General features: G+C 34.6%; 1 protein-coding gene across 1 annotated transcript in view; it reads right to left on the bottom strand.

Moving 5' to 3' along the window:
* Window positions 1-846: 846 nt before the first annotated feature.
* LOC149787351 (large neutral amino acids transporter small subunit 2-like) overlaps window positions 847-23749 on the bottom strand; it is a 79341-nt gene continuing 56438 nt past the window's right edge. Inside the window, exons 8-12 of the mRNA XM_089977908.1 lie at window positions 23474-23577; window positions 19520-19616; window positions 15712-15861; window positions 13226-13403; window positions 847-9597 (exon numbers count right to left, since the gene is read on the bottom strand). Coding sequence (XP_089834034.1) covers window positions 9500-9597; window positions 13226-13403; window positions 15712-15861; window positions 19520-19616; window positions 23474-23577 — 627 coding nt within the window. The 3' untranslated portion in view covers window positions 847-9499. The remainder of the gene's footprint in view (window positions 9598-13225; window positions 13404-15711; window positions 15862-19519; window positions 19617-23473; window positions 23578-23749) is intronic.

Raw genomic sequence — 23749 nt, 5'->3', positions numbered from 1 at the left:
TACATAGGTACAGGACATAAATGGAACAATCCAATTTGTTTGAAAATTAGGTAAATCAGAGATGGGTCTTGAAGAAACAAAAGTTACTATACTTTGTTACCTTGAATGATAACGTTAACGCTACAATTATTAAAGATTGCTGGTTAGTTGTTCATGAAGTTTCTTTTAAGTCAAACTTTACTCCTTACATACAATAACATGATTATTTTTGTAGTTGCAATGACAAACTTCTTATTATAGAAGGTAAAATGTCAAAAAACGTTTTGCTAATGTGGATATGTGCGAAAGCTTGCCAGTAGCTTCTTGTGGGTCGTTAGTTCTTTCCGGGGTTTTCTTTGGTTCTTCCTCCACCATTAATACTGGCTGCCATATATAGCCTATCATGTGCTGAAAAATGGCATTAAGCCCAACAACAACAACAGCAAACAACAACTGTGATTTGGGAACAGTGTGCAGCTCCCAGCAAAACTAAATTTCAGAATTTATGGTTGCCTTTTTTGAAGCATAGCAGCAAGTCTGGGGGTATGTATACTTTGTATATACTGCAAACACCATATCAACATTAGTCAATCTGAAGAACAGGACATCTCTTGATACAGTAACACCATGCACACAAATGACATTTGTATCATCTACAAACCCACCTAGTAACTACTGCGAGCAGCAAAGTCAGTAAATACAAGTCTGATACCGTAGTCACTGTTCAGTGGATTTTAAAGACAGACGTGTATTTTTTGTTTTATTGAATGTGTATCATTGTGATTATGCAAATGTGCATGTGGTAATGATGCATGACAATGCTTAGTTTTGTGTTGTTTGGAAGTCTATCAACTACATCAAAGAAAACATTTTTTATTATCTTTTATTCAAATTCCATATTCTATAGGTATTGTCAGTATTCAACTCTCCATTGCTTATGTGGTTCATGCACACAGAACCCTTCTCCCCCCACCCAACACCCTCTTGAGACCATAAAACAAACTTTCATAGTTCCAAAATGCCCAACTATATGTAAGGTTGGCAGGTATGGATGTATAACCATTTTATATTTACTGTATAACAGTAAATCTACAGGTCTGTAATAGATCTATGGTATTAAAGATGGCAGCAAATTAATTTGAAGTCACTGAAACAACTGTCAACATTGTTTCTATCATAGACAGACTAATACATATAACTTGCAATAAAAATATAAGCATATAAATATATGTAGCCTTACCCCAGATCAACAGTAAACAATGGCATATATTTACAGTAGGTAGGTAATAACAGAGCAATGGCTACCCATACTACAGAACAGCTCCAAGCCCACACTATAGAACATCTGTAGCTCAAGGCCATGGTCCCAGTAAAAGTTGCTGCTTTAATACTAATCAAACTTATTTATCATGGCCATCTCTATAAAGAGGTCCTAACACTTATGGAAATTTCATGGTACCAGCAATGTACTGGCATTATGCAGAACATGGTATCCCATCTGTGCATCATACAATGATGTAATTGTATCAAATGGCTTTAAAACACAACTATAACAAAGAACCTAAATCAAGTCTCACTATTTCCTAATGCAAGCGGGCAATCATTACTGACATAATGTAAATCATACAACTATTGTAACTAAAGTTTCTAAAACATAATATATAGCTATATCCATATCATAATGATAACATTATATGTTGTTGGTTGTCTCTTTACTTCACAAAAATGTCAAATGGCTGAAAGTGTCATGATCTAAATTATAAATTATTTGGAAGCCAGAGGTGTCACATGCAAGAAAAAGCAATATTATTTGTGAAGTTTGTATCAGAAAACAGAATATAAATATGCAAAGTTAAGATTCAAACTGAAGTACATACAAATCTTATTCAAACTGAAGTACATACAAATCTGATTCAAACTGAAGTACATACAAATCTTATTCAAACTGAAGTACATACAAATCTGATTCAAACTGAAGTACATACAAATCTTATTCAAACTGAAGTACGTACAAAATCTGATTGAAACTGAAAAACTGAAGTACATACAAAAAATCTGATTAAAATTCAGATCTAGGATATGAATGGAGATGTGACAGGCACCAACAAAAGTAACTATTTGCTGACCTTTGAAATTACCAGTCCACTTTAGTAGTCAATCAGATAAAGCCTTGCATTTTGTGTAGAGAGACATAACATTAGTAACAATGTTCTGAACATTGTTTCACTTCCAGCTGTATGCAAACTGTAATTTGATTGGTGAACAAAACAAGGGTCAACAGAACCTTGTATCAGTGTCTTTCACCTTGTTGTTGATAAGTAGATTTTGATTTGAATGCCATATTCATACAATGTATGAATAACAAGCAACTATGAACAGCCTTGACCCAGATCTGCCATTACATAAGGTGCCTCAAGATCAGGGTCTATCAGTTTGCATATTCATCTCACTGTAGCCCAAGTAACACAGACTAAACAACCCTGAGGGCTTCAAATATGATGCTTGGATCCATCATTCCCAAGAGATGTGCACTGTATTCTGGTGAATATGATTAAAAGTAGAATGTCTATCCATAGACACCTGGTACAACTTTCATAAACACCAATGAAATCTTAAAAAGTGATAATTGTGCCCTAGGCCTTTGACCTCCAATATTTATATCCCTTGGTAAACAGCTTTACTTTGATGACAATTCATCCAGGAAATATAACATAGTACTTCAGAATCCAGAACTAAAAAGCCGACCACCCACACAAAATGAATTCAAAGACATTAAAAACTGACTAATAACCTAAAATGTAAACAATCATTTTCTGTGACCTTAACCTTTGACCTACTTGGCCTTCAATCTCTAGGGGTATTCCATCCCCAATATATTTGTGAGAAAATTGATGATGGCCAACTAATGAAAACAGGAGATAATGTTCATTAAAGTTACTTGAACTAAACGTTTACACTGGCTGACCAGTGGGACAGACGACTGTACATTGTGACTGCTATGTCTTGTATCTTGCAATATCCATCACAGCACCGAGTCTGATCTGCTGACACATTATGTGACAGCAAACATGGGTCTAAGTTGTTTGCAGTATGGTGTATATTTAACATGGATAAAGATGGTACCAAACCTTTTGCAAGCAAAATAACACAAGAACTAAAAACAATGAAAAGAGAAAATTATGTACATATAGTGGCTTTTGATTATTGGTGTCAACAAAATAGCATATACCTAACCCAAAATGCAAATGTCTGATACTGAACATCATGTAAAATTTCATCAAAAGGAATAAGCAATGATCAATTTGATCAATTAAACAGTTGATTGTTCACAAAGATGATAAAACAATGTGACAACATATAAGTTAAATATTTCAAAAACATTATACAAAAGTATGAAAAAGAGCACACAAATGGCATATGACATGCCAGTCTTGTGACCTTTTCCCATTAATGACATTCTCTTTCAGCTAGAACTTGAGTAATGCATGATAAAGTGTGGACCTGAGTCACGAAAATATATTAACATTGGCATCTTACCAATTGTCATCAGTGACTAGCTCTAATCAGTGACCAGCTCTTATCAGTGACCAGCTCTAATCAGTGACCAGTTCTCGTCAGTGACCAGTTCTCATCAGCAACAAGTTCTCATCAGTGAACAGTTCTAGTCAGTGACCACTTCTCATCAGTGACTAGTTTACATCAGTGACCAGTTCTTATCAGTGACCAGTTCTTATCAGTGACTAGTTCTCATCAGTGACCAGTTCTAGTCAGTGACCAGTTCTCATCAGTGACCAGTTCTAGTCAGTGACCAGTTCTCATCAGTGACCAGTTCTAGTCAGTGACCAGTTCTCATCAGTGACCACTTCTCATCAGTGAACAGTTTAGTCAGTGACTAGTTCTCATCAGTGACCAGTTCTCATCAGTGACCAGTTCTAGTCAGTGACCAGTTCTCATCAGTGACCAGTTCTAGTCAGTGACCAGTTCTCATCAGTGACTAGTTCTCATCAGTGACCAGTTCTTATCAGAAACTAGTTCTGAGTGGCAACATTACTCTCAATAACCATAGAATTATATTTAATTTCCTTGTTTGTCTAAGCCTTTAGTGGCCCTCAAAGTATGTTTGAAAGGCAACAATCTACATCAACTTGTAAGCACATTTATCTATTGAAAAATGAGGTCAGAACAGCAATGAATCCATGTTGTTTACATTGCTCTGCAGTGGGAAGCATGGATTGAACCCATGTGTGGACAACTGGGACCAATACAGTGAAATAACCACCTTGTTTTTACATGTAATTGTCATGGATGGCTAAATAAATATCCACATTTAGCAAAACAATTAGTGACCAATTATGCATAGAACCTGCAATTACGGCATGGACAATATCAACTTAATAGTATTATGAGCTCAAACTGTTCAGAAATATCTGGGCAGCTAATGATATGGTTCATATTGTTAAGTTATATCTGGGCAGCTGATGATGTGGTTCATATTGTTATGTTATATCTGGGCAGCTGATGATGTGGTTCATATTGTTATGTTATATCTGGGCAGCTGATGATGTGGTTCATATTGTTATGATTACCAAGATATCAGGTATACAAAATATAGAGATCACTGATTTATACCGTCTACTGTCATGACTTTTACCGTCAAGTAAGGGGCACACCTACACCCTGTCTAGTCATAATATATAATTGGTTAAAATTGGTTTAAAACATCTTCAGACGTTAAAAAGTTATACACCATACAATGATAGAAGCCAGTTACATTTTGCCTTGCTAATTAATGTACATGACACAATGTCTAATCATGACGTATATTTGGGCTTGAGGCCTGGCTAATTAATGTACATGACACAATATCTAATCATGATGTATATTTGGGCTAAGTCTCATACAAATCTCTTCATTACAATGTTATGGGCCTGACACGCAAAAGTTCATTGAAGGAGACACAAAGGGATGTATGGATGGAAAACACTAAATGACAATACCCCGACTTATGACAGTCATTTAAAAGTATAAACCACATTATTTTGCTTGCAAAACTTACAGTCATCCCTCATTATATAGTCACTCAATATACCATTGTCCCTCTTATAACAGATATAGTTAAGAATCCCATTCACTTGGCCACTAACTATAAAATCACTCAATATACCACTGTCCTGCTCTGTCCTGCTTATAACAGATATAGTTAAGAATCCCATTCAATTGATCACTCACTATAAAATCACTCAATATACCACTGTCCTGCTCTGTCCTGCTTATAACAGATATAGTTAAGAATCCCATTCAATTGATCACTCACCATAAAATCACTCAATATACAAATGTCCATCTTATAGCACAGATATGGAATGGATCCCATTAAATTACTAAAACTTTCAAAGTATCATTTCTACTTGAGCTCTTGACTGATGAGAACCAATTAGGATTTTAGCTCACATCATTAAATACTAATTTCCATATTTTAATACACAATAAAAACATTCCTCAATATAAAGTTCCCTCACTTGTAATACATGGCAGATTTAAGGCTCCCATTGAAAGCATTGTAAAGAGAAAGATTCCTTTGCAAGTTTTCAGAAAGGTGGAATCATTCTTTCAAATATATAAAAATTGTCCAAACAGTAAATACTAGTTAACAAAATATATGCATGAGAAACTCATTAAAAATCATCAAAATCAAAGGAGAAAAATGGTCAAAAGCTTCCATTATAAAAGCAACAAAAACTGAGAATAGATTATCAATATTTGACACCACTACCAATAAACATACCAAAGTACTTGCTTAACAAAAATAATTGTGTACAATAAAAAATATGTTTGTTTTAGAAGAGATCAAAATAGCTAGTCACTAGTTCACTATAGGGTGAATAACAGGTATGTATAATGTAATGGATATGTACAATGCATACTACACCATTGCCAGATGTGGCAAAATTGGAAATAAAGTGCACAGCCTCATAAACTTAAGATTCCCTGCCTTGATAAGAACAAAAAAAGTGTTCAAGAGAATATGTCATCTTGACTATCAGTGATGTCTGTTTAGGCAGACAGACTGGAATCATACCATATAAGGTATAAACTTCAGGCTATATTACAGTTCAATGAAAGTTTCATTTGAATACTGCAATTAATGTAAAAGATTTATGACTTTCAAAGAGCTCTCACATAGGTTTTCAACTACGCTGATGACAGAGCCACCATTACTCCTGCACAGACCAAAATATTATAAATGATGATGCAGTCAATGTCACTCTCACACTGGGCCTAAACGTTACTGATGATGCAGTCAATGTCCCTCTCACGCTGGGCCTAAACGTTACTGATGATGCAGTCAATGTCACTCTGCCACTGGGCCGATACATTACTGATGATGCAGTCACCGTTACTTTCATACTGGGCCTAAACATTACTGATGATGCAGGTTATAAATACTAGTCATGACATAGTCACTGTTTCACACAGGGCCTAAATGTTACTGACTATGTGATAATCCTTATTAGAAATATATAAGTCTCTCTACACACAGGAAGGACAATAATCTTAACACAAAATACAGTAATCATTTACTACTAAGCCCCTCACTATAACGTTGCCACTTTTAAAATGTGGGCAAGGTCATGGATCACAAATAATTGGTCAAATTCTGTTTCAACATTGTTGTTTACTTCAATTAATTTTATTTGTCAACACATAAGAACCAATTACATTGTGATATCCCTTAATTATTCCATTTGTGCAGTGTAATGAACTATCATGATTCAACCATACTGGAACATCCCACAGTATAAAGAACTATCAGGACTCAAGCATACTGGAACTTCCCACAGTATAAATAACTATCAGTACTCAAGCATACTGGAACATCCCACAGTATAAATAACTATCGGGACTCAAACATACTGGAACATCCCACAGCATAAATAACTATCAGGACTCTAGCATGCTGGAACATCCCACAGTATAAATAACTATCAGGACTCAAGCATACTGGAACTTCCCACAGTATAAATAACTATCAGGACTCAAGCATACTGGAACATCCCACAGTATAAATAGCTATCAAGACTCAAGCATACTGGAACATCCCACAGTATAAAGCTCTGTCACTTATAAATGGGTCACTGGCTCCAATGAACAAGATTATAATGAGGAAATAGTGAACAGAATTTAAGAACTAAGGGCATGAAACAAATGAACAAAATAAATAATAAAACAGCTGTCTGACATACAAAAGTGACACTTTACGAAAATAAAAATAAATCTACAAAAACTCTAGAACAATAAATACAGTAAAATGTTGACTATCAGGATGCCAATTATCAGATAATTCACAAATACATGCTACCATGTCCCTAATTTTGTTCTACTTATTATGATGTGCATGTATGCATAAATGAAACTAATTTCCTGATATCACCCAAATGTAACCATTGAGTGCTGCTATGATGTTATTTGTCATACTGAAATACCAGATTATCAAGCATGATTAAGCAATAGATTCATCCATACATTTCTATCTGCATGAGGAAATAACTGCAGTTTTTCAAATGTGCTGTGATACGGGACAAGCCCTGAAGATGATAGTATTTTTGAACAATGATAGAGGAGTAACGATAACAAGATTTTCAACATGGCTGCCATGGTGGCCATATTGAAAAAGGGATTGCACCATATTCACTGAGAATCAACTAGACATCATAAGAAGTCTTCTGGTGAAAACCCAACATCAATATGATTTTTCATTCAGGAGTAGAGATGACAAGATTTTTAACAAGGCTGTTGTGGTGGCCACATTGAACATCAGATCAGCGTTATTTTAATGGAGGACCAAGTAGACCTGATAAACCCAATGCAGATATCATTTCAGTCAGATATCAGCATCACTTCAGTCCGATATTACGATCATTTCAGAAGAAGAATGAACAAGATTTTCATGATGGCCACTGTGGAAGTCATATTTGATATCAGATCATCATCATTTTTATTTAAGACCAAGTGGAGATCATACAAGGTCTCCTGGTGAAAAACCCCATGTTGATATGACAGAAGCAGTGAAAACAACATTTTCAAGATGTCTGCTTGGCATCTATAGCTGATACCAGATCAGCACCAGTTTCATTTATGAACAACACCATAAAATGTCTTTCAGTGAAAAGCCCATGTTGACAGCATATTGATTCAGTTGAAGTAGCAACAATAATAATTTGAAGATGACCACTCTGTGATATGGCATATTGGAGCATTTTCATTAATGACTAATTAGACCATGGGACAAACGCATGTTTAAGTTTTATGACAGTCCTCCAAGTAGTTTACGATAAGCAGTGATAACAAATGTACTAATGGAGGTAAAAAAGACACAGACAGCATTATTACATTCTGAAAATACATCAACACACATCTAAAATTACATGTGAGACATTTTTGCACAGCTTATACCTGTTTCACACTTACCAATTGTATAGCCAATTACAGCCCATAACCTAACCAACTTATTTTCTTGAACACACTTTCATTCATCTTGGAAGTACACATTTCTGATACACATTTTACAGTTCCAATTATATCAATATATACAATATTCATATTTCCAATTATATCAATATATATAATATTCATATTTATCTTATTTTTTAAACATTTAATATTTAAATCTGATTTACTGGTAAGTGTCAACAACAACAAAATAACTCTGGATAGTCATTATGGCATTATGGTTTCTATTGTTAATGTTGGAATGAAAGAAATACATCTTAAGAATCTGTAGACATTAGTTCTGGTGATGAAACTATAAATTATCTAATGAGAAAAATGTAAAAACACATGCAAGACTGTGCACACAACATTAAAGAACTGACAAAACACCCCCACCACAAGGATTTAACTTCCCTGTTTGAAAGCAAATGAAGCTGTTTTCAATGACCTCTCTACACAAACACATTTCATATGGAAACAGCTATTATGTCCCTAAGCTTGTTACTAGGGAACATAAAATATACAAGATACACGTGTGTGCTGTTACATTTTGTATTCTGATTTTATGAATTATGTATTGTCCAAAAAACACAGACCTAGATAATATTTTAAAATGTAAATGATATTAAAATCATAGCAGGAAAGAGGCTACCAACCACTTGTAAAAAGAAACCTTTATGTCAAGCCTTTCCCCCAAGGTTTGATAAACTGGTGTTACACACATCAAGGTGTACCCATGTGTCAAGTGACATGACTTTGTGGACACCTGCACTAAAGAAACTGAACACATAACACACTATAACACTGATAATGAGGACGGACAGAAAGACGTACAGATGTGTAGAAATTAATGCCTATATCACTGCTATTCCGAACTTCAACTTACATACAAATAAATCAACAAACGAACTTATCTCTGATACATATGCGCACAAAGCTTTTACATGTGTGACTTAACAATGTATTCATGATTGCAAGTCAAGTACAACAGCTGTGCATATTATATTGCATATTTTTTGTTTTCTCTTCTTTATTTTTCTTTTATGACTGTCTGTGGTTTGATTTTTATTGCCTCCTCTTCTTCAGGAATCACTAACCAAACTTTCTGCCCAGTATGCGTAAGAGATCCTGAAATAAAAAAAGAAAATTTCCAAATTTTAAACAGGTCAGTGGAAGCTTCACAAATATTTCTGATAACCTGTTTTGGACTACAATGCCTGGTTGTGTCAAGAGAACCACTGAACCATCCAATCTGAACTGAAGAGAGTCTCGGTCGACAGAAAGGGCATGCAGCTTGCGTACCCTGCATGTGGAAGCTAAAGCTATCAGGAAACATATCTTGTATGATAGTAACCCTAGCAAAGTGTGGGCTAGAGACTCAATTTTACTTGAACTGAGCCATATTTAAACCCAGGATTGGTTCCATTTGGAAATAGAGTGAGGGATTTTGGTTGATTGAAACTAAAATGGGCTAAAAGATAGGTCTATATCAATGTCCAAAATCATGTCTGCCTGAGATTGGGGCCAACTGTTTCTCCTCAACAAGCCAGAGAAAAAAGTAAGACAGTTGAGGGACTAAGGTACTCAGAGGGATGATGATATTGGTATGGCACCAGTCCCTGAAAACATTGCTAGTTTCCCTTGATAGCCTTCAGAATGGAGGGCATTCTTGCTATTGAGAGTCTCACCACAATCAAAGGTTTATATTGTTTGTCCGAGAGTCAATCTTTTGAGAAATGAAAGGCACTGATGACAGTCTTCATTTCAAAGATGTTGATATGCAGAGGCTATTTCCCTGGCTCCCACAGGTCACTGATTGTAGTGAAGTCTGGCAATGTGCGGACACCCCAACCCAGCCCTAGTTAATGACTCTAGTGTTCCTGGCTGTTACCTTTACCTCTCAAGCGTGGCTATTTCCAGGTGACTCCAACAAGACTGAAAAGTGCCAATGAGGCCAAATTCAACACTGATGGAGCAATGACATCTCAAACCAGCAGATGAGCAGGCATATAAAAAGTTGCCATATTCTTTTCAAGTGGGTTCCAAAGTTATCAGGGTTCAAGTTATCAAGGGAGTGGTGTACAAAGTATCTGAAACATTGTCTCTATAACATATTTGCTAAAATGTGCTAAACTCGGAGATCATTACTCTTGGAAAATCCGATTCGGCTAATGTGGGTATGTGAGAAAGCTTGCCAGTAGCTTCTCAAAGTTCGGTGGTTCTTTCCGGTGATTTCCTGGGTTCTTCCTCCACCATTAATACCGGCCGCCATGTATAGCCTATCGTGTGCTGAAAAATGGCGTAAAACCCTACAACAACAACAACAACTCCTGAAGAAATACAGGATGTAAACAAGTGTTTAAAACTCCATGAAACGCTGGTGATATAACATGTATGTACCATATATACTCACTTGCATATGGAACATATTAGCACACAAATCTGTGTCTATGCCCTTTGTTAGGAGTAATCAGTAGAACAAACAACATAGATCCTGACCCACCAACACATTATGTGATGGCAGAACAGTGTCTATGTTGTTTGGAGTTGACTCAACTTCTAAGCAAGTATATGTGATAGCTGTCAATGAAAACTAAAGACTGTCTTATTATAAAATATTACAAGTATATAAAGCTGTCATTGAAAACTAAATATATATATATATATATATATATATATACACACACACACACACACACACACATACATACATACATACATATATACTGTATGTACTGTATATACTTGCTTATAAGTCAACCTTTTTTGTACTGAAAATTTGATTCATGAAGAGGGTTGTCTTGTAAGTATGACATTTAAAACATTTGATAAATCTAGTGGTTGGAAACTGCAGATGTCTTCAATACAGAAAAATAATGTCAATCTCAATAATTTTATGTTTTCATGCTTCTATTCCCATTAACAAATACACATATAGCATGCAGTCTTTATCTGTTTCATGACAAAATTCATTGTACAACAACTGTTTCAACAATTATTTATATTTTAATAATCTGAAAATATTGCAGGTAAATTAAATACAACCCACTATAAAATGTCCATCAATGTTCTTTACCTTGGGTGTTTACTAGCAAGTATACTGCTTTCATTTTTGTGCAAGTCCTAGCAATACAAGTTTGATTTAAGTTTATCGAAATTTTCCATAACTATGATTTAATTCCAAATTGATATTTCCCAGGTTATTTGCCTGTACACTGGCCTGACAAGCCTTTAGTTTGTAAAGGCATCACCTACCCACTTAGGTTTCAAGTTGACAACCCTTTTTGTTTGAGCCACAAATTTAGTACATGCACTTGTTCAGTGCCAAGCAGTGTTCCACATCTTCTAGTGAATGTCTGACCATAATCCCTTACCTTGTAATGGTAGCACAGTCTTTTTTTCCCCCACATGACAACCCTTTGATCAAGCTGCAAGTTTGATACTTGCTTGCTCTGTGCCAAATAACAGAGGGTGGTTATCTGAACTCCCTGTGGACATGCTGCACAAATGACACAGGTTCAGTTGCAGCCTTTAATAGATTTCACACACAATATGATCAAGGTACAACAAAGCCCAAACTCAGTCTCTACATAAACACCAGTATATGATAGTGAAGCAGAGGAAACAGTCAGATGATATTTACAATGACCAGATGATAATGATTTACAATGAATAGATAATGATGATTTACAATGACTAGATAATGATGGAGGATTTCAGAACCTTATCAAACAACAAGGATGAATGTTTGGACTTTGTACTACATCACATTAGACCTGGTATCGAATATTGTGCAACTTGTGTTGTTTATTTGTAAGATACATGGATATTGTGAATCATATCATTATGAACTATATTTATACTGGTATGTAATCTATAATTGAGTTCACGGATTTATCATATAAATGGATTTAAAATGTCAAGCATTATGGATTTAATTAGAACAAATTATAACTTGTCTATATATTTGTGACATATCCCACTCAATAATATGTATATTTTACACTGGTTGACATTATTTTTCCTATTTAACTATCTATCCAGTTGAGCTTATTTATTTTTCCAAAAAGCAACTCTGACTCACTGACGGTAAGTCACCCCTTCAGATGGATCCAACTTGCAAAATACACTCTGACTTACAGGAGGGTAAAAGAGTAATTGGCTTTTTGTAGCCCTAAAAGGTGGGGGGGGGATCGACTTATAATTGAACTGATTTATTAGCGAGTACATACAGTACATACAACATGTATCCATCAGTGAAGCCAAAGACTGTTTGTATGGAACAGATTAATATGAATTTAAAAGTTTTCCATAAAAAAACCTGTAACTGGATTTCATCTGTTTGTAGCTTTTGTTAATTACATTCAAAGAATGAATGTCATTAATGCACCCTGCTGTGATAGAGCTATCTAGATTAACAAACTTCTAAAACTTCTAAATCAAAAAATGTTTAAAAAAAGACTGAAAAATTATAAAAGTAGTGAATCAAATTGGATCCGAATCCATCAAGTACCATCCATACTCGTCTATATATCAAGTCCAACTGTAAACAGCACAGTCCCAGATCTGCCTTCATAATGCCCTGGTCAGCAAATCTGGGTTCATATAGTTTATTAGAAGTAATCAGCAGAACAAACAATATAGACCCTGATCTGTTGGCACATTGTGCAATGAAGGATGAGGGTCTATCATGTTTGCAGTTGAACTGGACTTAGAAATGAGTATATATGGTATTTAATAAAGATAAGAAACTTACTTATGAATTCAAGAACAACTCGAGGTTTGTTTTTCCACTTCACTCCTATAAAGTAGACTGGTAGACCTGTTGCAACAAACAGCAGACCCATGCCTGTGTTTTTTGTGTCGGCATAGAGTGGTACTACCAACAGGAATGCTACGGCAATCATAAAGATGATGGGTATTATCAGCGGAAACTGAAAGAGAGGCAAGAAAAGAAACATGCAAGGAATCAGTGGCATTTATACATAAATGATCAGGACAATTTATAACTTCCTACTAAGGATCAGTGGCAGCAGAGTAAACCTATAAAATATAAGTAGCTTTACTGGAGTGTTAGGTGTTAAAAAAAATTAAAAATGGCACATTAACAATTAGTGGTTAAGCTCACGCTAATTAAATGAAGCTGCACATACTATATCATATCTAAGATATAATCAGCCATAGCAAGGCCAGATTTAGTACAACATATATAAATTCTAGTGTCATATCGAAGATATAATCAGCCAAAGCAAGGCCAGATTTAGTACAACATATAAATTCTATTGTCACATTTGGCTGACTACATGGATCTTTTGTCAGTTTTCTCTCTCCCTCTCTCTCTCTCATAACTGGGATTTAAGTTCAGGACAATGTTTTCTGGCTTGGAAAACACTATGGTCTACCTGATATTTGTCATGTCGCTCACTAAAATTGAAGTAAAAGACCTGACCTTGCTTACAACTTAAGAATTTCTGGAAATGAACATTTTTACCCTCATCCTTGTCATCTTATAGCATCTTAGTTTTTTATGTAAGGATGAAGTAAACCAAACTTATTCACTCCTACTTTAGGTTCTGTCTCTAAATTCATTGTTAGTTGCGTTCATATATAATTTGAGAGAAATAATTCAATTTAAATTATTTCTCAGAATTGCGAAGTGCTCACTAACATTCTGAACTCAACCACCATTGTGAATTCATTCAAGGATATTCTGGATTACATCACTGTGATACATCAAGACTGTTAGCACATCAGCTCCTCCAAGACTAATGGCAAATGAGCACATTTTATACTGGAATTCATTCAGGGCACTATACATCTGAACTTGTGATAGAACTTTTAGGATTATTTGGGATTTAATTCAGATCCTTTAAATTTTCACTTTGTATTTTTGGGAAATAAATTTATTGTTGAATTTTACTAAATTTGCTGGTTTTGCTTTTCCTGCTACATAGTTTAAGACCATATTTGTAACAATGCCAGTATGTCATAGCATAAGAACTATGGGAATAATTACCCTGTCACTAATTCAAGATAAAATTTGTGTGAGCATTTAAAATTCATCAAATTTATTCAATGTTAGAGATCAAGGACTCCTCTTATTAAATTCTCAAAGAAAAGTTTATATTAGAGTGGATTATGTTAGTACGACAAAGTTTATATTAGAGTGAATTATGTTAGACTGACAAAGTTTATATTAGAGTGAATTATTTTAGTATGATAAAGTTTATATTAGAGTGGATTATTTTAGTACGACAAAGTTTATATTAGAATGGATTATCTTAGACTGACAAAGTTTATATTAGAATGGATTATTTTAGTATGACAAAGTTTATATTTGAGTGGATTATGTTAGACTGACAAAGTTTATATTAGAGTGGATTATTTTAGCATGACAAAGTTTATTTCAGAGTGGATTATTTTCGTATGACAAAGTTTATATCAGAGTGAATTATTTTAGTAAGACAACAATTGCAATCACATCGGTTTTCATCCACAGAAAGAATCTGAAGCTGATTTACAGCTGGTCATAAATAGCTAAATATGTCCCAAGGTCCAACGTATCTTTTGCTGACTTTTATGTCCCAAGGTCCCACGTATCTTTTGCTGACTTTTATGTCCCAAGGTCCAACGTATCTTTTGCTGACATGTAAGTTTACATCCAATTTCTCTCCAAGTTCATAGCATTATGATAAATATATGCTGTGTTCAAGTGTGAGATTTTTTGGGTAGGTATATTTATACCATTATAACTTGTGTTAATTGTCAAAACTTTCTCATGTGCACACTTTGAAATATTCCTGAATGTTTGGATCATTTTGTAACTAAATCCACGTTTTGCTTGCCTTCATCCCTCATGCCAAACCTCTCAACTGCTTCTCAATCATTTTGTTTATGGCAAGCTTTGTATATTTTCAAATACAACAACACCAATTCCATGCTCACACTAATGCACCCAACTGTTACAATCATACCAAGTCAAACACATAAAACTGGAAGAACTATACTAAGATAAATTGATGTATTTCACGTCCACACACAGGAAAATTTAAACTGGTATAATTATAGTAGTTTTGAAAAGGTCCAAATGCTCTCATGTGAACAGGGTATCAGACAACAAGTATGTCATACTGTAAACATCACTGAACTAAAAACTGATTCTACAAAAGCACACATCCTCAATCTATTTAAAATGTAAGACTAGGAAGAATAATTGTAGAATTTAAAGCCTGCTGTGCTTACCTTTATAGGTCTTTTGCGAGTAGGATCCTTGTATCTGAGAAAGATCAAACCGGCTATGGACATACCAACGGACAACCACTGTACAAAGCTCAAGTAGTTGATCAGTGCCTCGATGTCATCTGATATCAGGATCAGAATGGACAATGTTCCCTGAAATGAAAATTTCTTCCTAAATATATTATACATATATAATACAATTTTAAAATGGGGTACTTGGTAGCTATCCATAATGTCAATAACAGTGCAAACTGCTCTTAATTTCGCAAACAAGAATTTAAGCTTAGTCTCCACTTTTAGCATTCATATTTATGTCAGACTTATATTTCGTCCAATTGAATTCCTACACTTGTGACTAAAACTGTGAAACTCCATAAAACCAAAGAGTGCCCAAAGTAAGAAAGACGTTTTTTTATAAATTTATCGAAAAATTAATTAAGCTGAACAAAGTAACTTCCTTTTAAAAATTAAATCCAGTCACATGAATAAATATGGGTGTTCCACATATTCTGCCCTTGTCACAAGAAACGTAACTTTCCTATACGTCCATTAGAATGATAAATGACATGTCATTTGTCTCAGGAAACATAACTATACAAGAAGTCCATCAGAATTAACTTTACAACAAGTCCATCAGAAATAACTATTCAACAAGTCCATTAGAATTAACTATACAACAAGTCCATTAGAATTAACTTTACAACAAATCCATTAGAATTAACTATACAAGTCCATTAGAATTAACTATACAACAAGTCCATTAGAATTAACTATACAAGTCCATCAGAATTAACTATGCAACAAGTCCATTAGAATTAACTATACAAGTCCATTAGAATTAACTTTACAACATGTCCAGAATTAACTTTACAACAAGTCCATCAGAAAAAGTCCATTAGAATTAACTATACAAGTCCATCAGAATTAATTATACAACAAGTCCATTAGAATTAACTATACAACAAGTCCATTAGAATTAACTATACAACAAGTCCATTAGAATTAACTATATGACAAGTCCATTAGAATTAACTATACAAGTCCATCAGAATTAACTATACAACAAGTCCATTAGAATTAACTATACAACAAGTCCATTAGAATTAAATATACAAGTTCATCAGAATTAACTTTACAACAAGTATATTAGAATTAATTTTATGACAAGTCCATTAGAATTAACTATACAAGTCCATCAGTATTACCTTTACAAGTCCATCAGAATTAACTTTACAAGTCCATCAGAATTAACTTTACGAGTATATTAGAAATAATTTTATGACAAGTCCATTAGAATTAACTTTACAAGTCTTTAGAAGTAATTATACAAGTCCATTAGAATTAACTATACAAGAAGTCCACTAGAATTAACTATACAAGTCCATTAGAATTCACTATACAAGTCCATTAGAAGTAACTTTACAAGTCCATTAGAATTACTATACAAGTCCATTAGAATTAACTTTACAACAAGTCCATCAGAATTAACTTTACAACGAGTATATCAGAATTAATTTTATGACAAGTCCATCAGAAGTAACTTTACAACAAGTCCATTAGAATTAACTTTAAACAAGTCCATTAGAATTAACTATACAACAAGTCCATTAGAATTAATTTTATGACAAGTCAATTAGAATTAACTTTACAACAAGTATATTAGAATTAATTTATGACAAGTCAATTAGAATCAACTTTACAACAAGTGTGTAAGAATAAACTTTACAGTTCCATTAGGATTAATTTTACAAGTCCATTAGAATCATAAATGACAGATACTTTGTCACAAGAAATATAACATTACTACAAGTCTATTAGAATTAACTTTACGACAAGTCCATTAGAATTAACTTTACGACAAGTCCATTAGAATTAACTTTATGACAAGTACATTAGAATTAACTTTACTATATGTCTATTAGAATTAACCTTATGACAAGTCCATCAGAACTATAAATGAATATCGTTCATGTTTAAATACTCTCTATTCCAGATTCTTCTCGTAGTTTCTTCAACTCGGGTATTGGAACAGATTAATGTTCCTTGATGGGACTAATTTTACACTGAAAGGATGGTTCAACCCCACAATGTTTAGCTGGTCATTTAGATATCCTGACATGTGAGTGAAGATAAATTACAAACATGTTTTTTAATCCAATGAAAAAAAAGGGAGTGAATCTGACTTTTAGAATAATGCTTTTGTCAGTCCAAAGTGGGGCTACATGCCTAGTTTTGTCAGTCCAAAGTGAGGCTACATGCCTAGTTTTGTCAGTCCAAAGTGAGGCCACATGCCTAGTTTTGTCAGTCCAAAGTGAGGCTACATGCCTAGTTTTGTCAGTCCAAAGTGAGGCTACATGCCTAGTTTTGTCAGTCCAAAGTGAGGCTACATGCCTAGTTTTGTCAGTCCAAAGTGAGGCCACATGCCTAGTTTTGTCAGTCCAAAGTGACACCACATGCCTAGTTTTGTCAGTCCAAAGTGATGCCACATGCCTAGTTTTGTCAGTCCAAAGTGAGGCTACATGCCTAGTTTTGTCAGTCCAAAGTGAGGCCACATGCCTAGTTTTGTCAGTCCAAAGTGAGGCTACATGCCTAGTTTTGTCAGTCCAAAGTGAGGCTACATGCCTAGTTTTGTCAGTCCAAAGTGAGGCTACATGACTAGTTTTGTCAGTCCAAAGTGAGGCTACATGCCTAGTTTTGTCAGTCCAAAGTGAGGCTACATGCCTAGTTTTGTCAGTCCAAAGTGAGGCCACATGCCTAGTTTTGTCAGTCCAAAGTGACACCACATGCCTAGTTTTGTCAGTCCAAAGTGAGGCTACATGCCTAGTTTTGTCAGTCCAAAGTGAGGTCACATGCTTAGTTTTGTCAGTCCAAAGTGAGGCCACATGCCTAGTTTTGTCAGTCCAAAGTGACACCACATGCCTAGTTTTGTCAGTCCAAAGTGATGCCACATGCCTAGTTTTGTCAGTCCAAAGTGAGGCTACATGCCTAGTTTTGTCAGTCCAAAGTGAGGCCACATGCTTAGTTTTGTCAGTCCAAAGTGAGGCTACATGTCTAGTTTTGTCAGTCCAAAGTGAGGCTACATGCCTAGTTATTAAAGCTCATGTATTTAATTAAAAAAAAAAAAAAATTCTATGGATCATTTATACAAATGAATAGCATTAGATAACAAACAAACATAATCTTTCTGAAATAGCTTATGTACATAATGAACAAACATTATCTTTCTTAAATAGCGTATGTACAATCATTTAGTTTAATAGTAATTTACCTTAAAAACTGTCTCTTTTCATGTTGTGACTTATGATTATCCTTTCATCTGAGCTAATTTGTGTTGATATGCATTTTAAGTATTGTTTTAATCTCTCATGCCCTTGCGATATTTTTTCACCAATAAGTCTACTACAGTATTTTCTATTTGTACATAATCTGGTTTAGCATGTGTCAGGATATTATAAAATATGTTTCCAAGTTTTAAGTGAGATTCACTGTTTTATGGCTTTTGTTAAAGGGTAAAACAGAATTTTTTTGTGGTTTTTGGAGTAGAGGAGCTTCAGTTTACTTAGAAAAAAGATATTACAGACGGAAAAACTTGGGACCCTATAACAACTGAAATCTTATGTGGATTCCAAGAGTTCAATTTTGTGGGATTTCACTGTATATCAAGTCCAAACTATTCAGTCTGTTAACTCCTAGATAAACAATATGCTTACAATAGATAGTAATTCCAGCTAGAAAATCAGCTATCAGGTTAATTGTGGGAACTGAGGTATTTGTCTAGGCTTGATGGGAATTGTATATATAAGGGCCATACCGTGAACAACATAGCAGGCATTGGTGTAAAGCGTTTGCAATTGATCATCGACATTAATTCTGGAAGCTGACCTTCCTGGGCGCCAATGAAGAACAGTCTGAAATATAAGACATTCTAATAAGGAAAAATGTTCATTAAATCTGATTTATTCTCTTTCTCTGATTCCTTACTCAACAGCAGAGACTCGCAAAATCCTTTGATAGTAAGTCAATGAAAATTTTCACACTTTATTTTTTAACAGCTATTAACTTCATAAAAGTACTGAAAATGTATTTAAAAAAACAGGAACAAAACTATCAATCAATAGTTGATGCTTATCAAAACAGGAAAGTTCAAACTGTTCAAAATCTAGGATATATACTGTGTGTATACCATAGAGTTCAAATGTATGAATGATATAAAAGTGCCAGGACCTCTAAAAGGTTCCTAGCATCTGGTTACTGGTTTGTGCTCAATGCAGTGCAATACACAACACAGATAAGAATGTTGTCTGAGTGAACTACTTTCACAAAATCAATGGATTAACCACAAAACCAAAAACTTGTGTTTGCTTTTAATTCAATTCTGCCTTTTTTCCAAAAGGGATTTAAGTCAGTGATGATTTCTCACCTGAGTAATCTAAATAGACAATGTTGTAATCATGGGAACTATCACTTGGAAATAAATAAATGTTTGATCTAGGCTGAAAATTATAACTGATCAATAGTTTTAGCTGCTGCATCAGAAATGTCTTATTAGTAAGTAAATAGTTTCTTATGTTCAGTACAGAAATCAGGTAATCATGAGTTCCAACTGCGTATTACATGTAGCTATTACAAAACGAACTTGTGACATCAGGAACAGTCTCTAATGGAAGCCAATAATGACAGTAATATTTCATTTCAAGCAATTTATTTTTGACAAATACAACAATGGTTACATTATGGTGTGGAGATTACATAAATCATGTCTTTAAGGAATGCTAAAAGCAAAAAAAATCAGATTGCAAATTAGCCAACTGACTGGTAAACAAGAGTCTAATGATAGGATTGATGTTCTACTGACTAAAAGAATTTCCAAAACTTCAATATAAGACCATTTCTTCATTTTAACTGCTGACTGTTTAAATCACCTTTGATATTCTTAACAACTAAGATATTGAAATTATCCAAGAGAAGTCATACTGGATTGGCTGCATTTCATTTAGATCCAACTGGACACCATTAGAAAACTTTTGGTGAAAATCCCATATTGATACGACAACCCGTTCAGGATAATCAGTTTACAAGATTTTCAATTTATTCCTTGTAGAAGTCATATTTGAGGCTAGACTGGCACCATTCTAATTCAGGATTAATCTCGTATCAAAATTAATCTTCAGGTGAAAATCCAATTTAATATTACTTTCCAATTAGGAAGGGATTAGCAATATTTTCAAGATGGCAGCATTGGTGGCTACACAGCCTGCACCATTTACATTTAGTATTAACCAGATATCTTAAGAAGTCTACTTGTAAAAACCCCATCTTCAGATGATTTTTCATCCAGGAGGAGTAGTGATATAATTTTCACGATGGCCAGTGTAGTGGTCATACTGGGTATCTAATTTTCACGATGGCCAGTGTAGTGGTCATACTGGGTATCTAATTTTCACGATGGCCAGTGTAGTGGTCATACTGGGTATCAGATCAGCACAATTTTTTTTTTAAACCAGCAACACACAATGCAAAGCCTTGCAGTGAAAATCCCATGTTGATGACTTTCCATTATAAAACGTTTTTTTAATTAAAAACTAAATGTTGATTGGAACATCTATTCAAGAGAGGTAGCGATAATAACATTTTCAAGATGGTCACTGTGGCAGCCATACAGGATGTCCTAGGAGAACCATTTTCATTTGGGATCAACTATACATCATAATAAGTCGTCTTGTCAAAACCATACTTCAATATGACTTTCCATTCAGGAGGAGTGGCAATAAGATTTTTCAAGATGGCTGCTATGGAGGTCATAATGGCTATCAGATTAGAAACCCGTTTCATTTAGGACCAACCAGACATCATCGAAAGTCTAACAGTCAAAACCCCTGGTAAATATGAGACAAGGGGTGTCTCCCATCCCTCCAATCACTCACTGAAAACTACAGCTTACTCAAGCTTCTCGAGGGTCGGTGGTTCTTTCCGGGGTTTTCTCGGGTTCTTCCTCCACCATTAATACTGGCCGCCATGTATAGCCTATCGTGTGCTGAAAAATGGCGTTAAACCCCACAACAACAACAACAGCTTACTCAATAATATTATTAAACAAGTTTTGGAACAGAAATGTTTTGCTTTTCTTCACACCTTGCTTCAAAATGTTTTATACTTATTTTCTGTGATCACGTGGCTTTGAACTGGCTTACCCTTTTAGCATTACACTTTCACTACTAATTTGACAAGCAATAACCTAAAATAATTATTGGATTATACTATGTGTGATCACCTGCAATTTGAAAGGATTAATGAAATTAATGGATTATGACCAGATTACTAAAGAGCTGAATCAGCATATAACAAAGTAACATTACTTTTATTCATCTGGCCGAGTTGGTGTAGATTTGTACATTTAGTGTTAAACATTTAATTAAAGTTTGTGGAGATATATTATATTAGGTGAGATCAACAGTAATTCAGAAAGGATTCAATACATTAATGGATTATGACTGGATTAGTCCTTACTAAAGATATCAGTTTGGTATCAGTATTTAAAGTCTGTTAATATCAAAGCATGTATTATATCCCAATTTAAAAATATAAACAACCAAAATAACACAAAATTCAATAATCCAGGCAATGATTTACTAAGAAAGGCTAAAACGGTTTGTGCTACATATAAGAACAGCATCAAAAGCAACAAGTTACTGTGAAAAGAGATGATGTGTACATTTTACAATATAAAAAGTAAATCTGTCTGGAAGATGTCATGCTAAAAATTGGGTCAATGAAAGTCCTCCTCATTTCAATTTAAAGCTCATGTTCTGTCCTTGACCTCTCTATGCTGTGACATGTAAGACCTATTCAGGAGTAGTGACCTCTATGCTGTGACATGTAAGACCTATTCAGGAGTAGTGACCTCTATGCTGTGACATGTAAGACCTATTCAGGAGTAGTGACCTCTATGCTGTCACATGTAAGACCTATTCAGGAGTAGTGACCTCTGTGCTGTCACATGTAAGACCTATTCAGGAGTAGTGACCTCTATGCTGTCACATGTTAAGACCTATTCAGGAGTAGTGACCTCTATGCTGTCACATGTAAGACCTATTCAGAAGTAGTGATAGTTACATCAGGATATTCAAGATGGTGACTGTAGCAGCTTTATTGGATGACAATGGATTTTCTTTCAGTTCTAACAGGACATCATAAGAAGTCTTCTGTCTTCTGACAATCCCATGATGAAATGACTTTCCATTCAAGAGAAGGAATAACAAGATTTTCAAGATGGCTGTTGTAGCAACTATATTGGATGTCAGATTGGCACCCTATTCATTGAGGATTAACTAGACATAATATGAAGTCTTTTGGTGAAAACTCCATGTTGATATGACCATCCATTTAGGAGTAAAAATAACAAGATTTTGAATATGGATGCTCTGATGATAATACTGGATGTCTATGCTACACTTTTTCATTTAGGACCAACCAGATCCTCTGATGAGTATGTACATAAAGGTTCATGGCAATCCTCCAAGTAGTTTCTGAGAAGTAGCAATAACAAACTTGTGCTAACGGATAAACATATGTCGGACCTTGGGTTGGCAACAGGTGATGTGGTAAGCTCTTCTAGTCAATGAGCAGATGGACTAAATAAGGCTCCATCTAACCAAATTCATGGAAATAGAAAATGACACAAAGAGGATGATTCCAATGCACTTGGAAGTTGCATTTATTGACTGAATGTTATTGATAGTTACATGCTTATATATAGAAAACTTACCTCCCTGAAGTGAAGAGCAGACCATTCACACCTCCAAAGGTGGAGAGTGACACAAACACTGGGACAATCCAGGCCATAACTCCAAAAACTTTTGCTCCAAATGTCTGAAAAAAAGAGTTCACATGCATTTTTTTAAATCTTTATTATTTTTGCATTTTGTTTATAAATAATCAAATCTTAACTGATAAACTTAATCAAATCTATCAGCCAAGGAAGGTACACAAGTCCAGTATAGAACAAAATGTACTCCATCTCTTTCCTGCATAGCCTTCAGTC

This window comes from Sinohyriopsis cumingii, chromosome 12, assembly GCF_028554795.1.
Source record: "Sinohyriopsis cumingii isolate HCF-2022 chromosome 12, ASM2855479v2, whole genome shotgun sequence".
Taxonomy (NCBI): Eukaryota; Metazoa; Mollusca; class Bivalvia; order Unionida; family Unionidae; genus Sinohyriopsis; species Sinohyriopsis cumingii.
The sequence above is the reverse complement of the archived record's forward strand: the minus strand, read 5'-3'. Positions and strand labels throughout refer to the sequence as shown.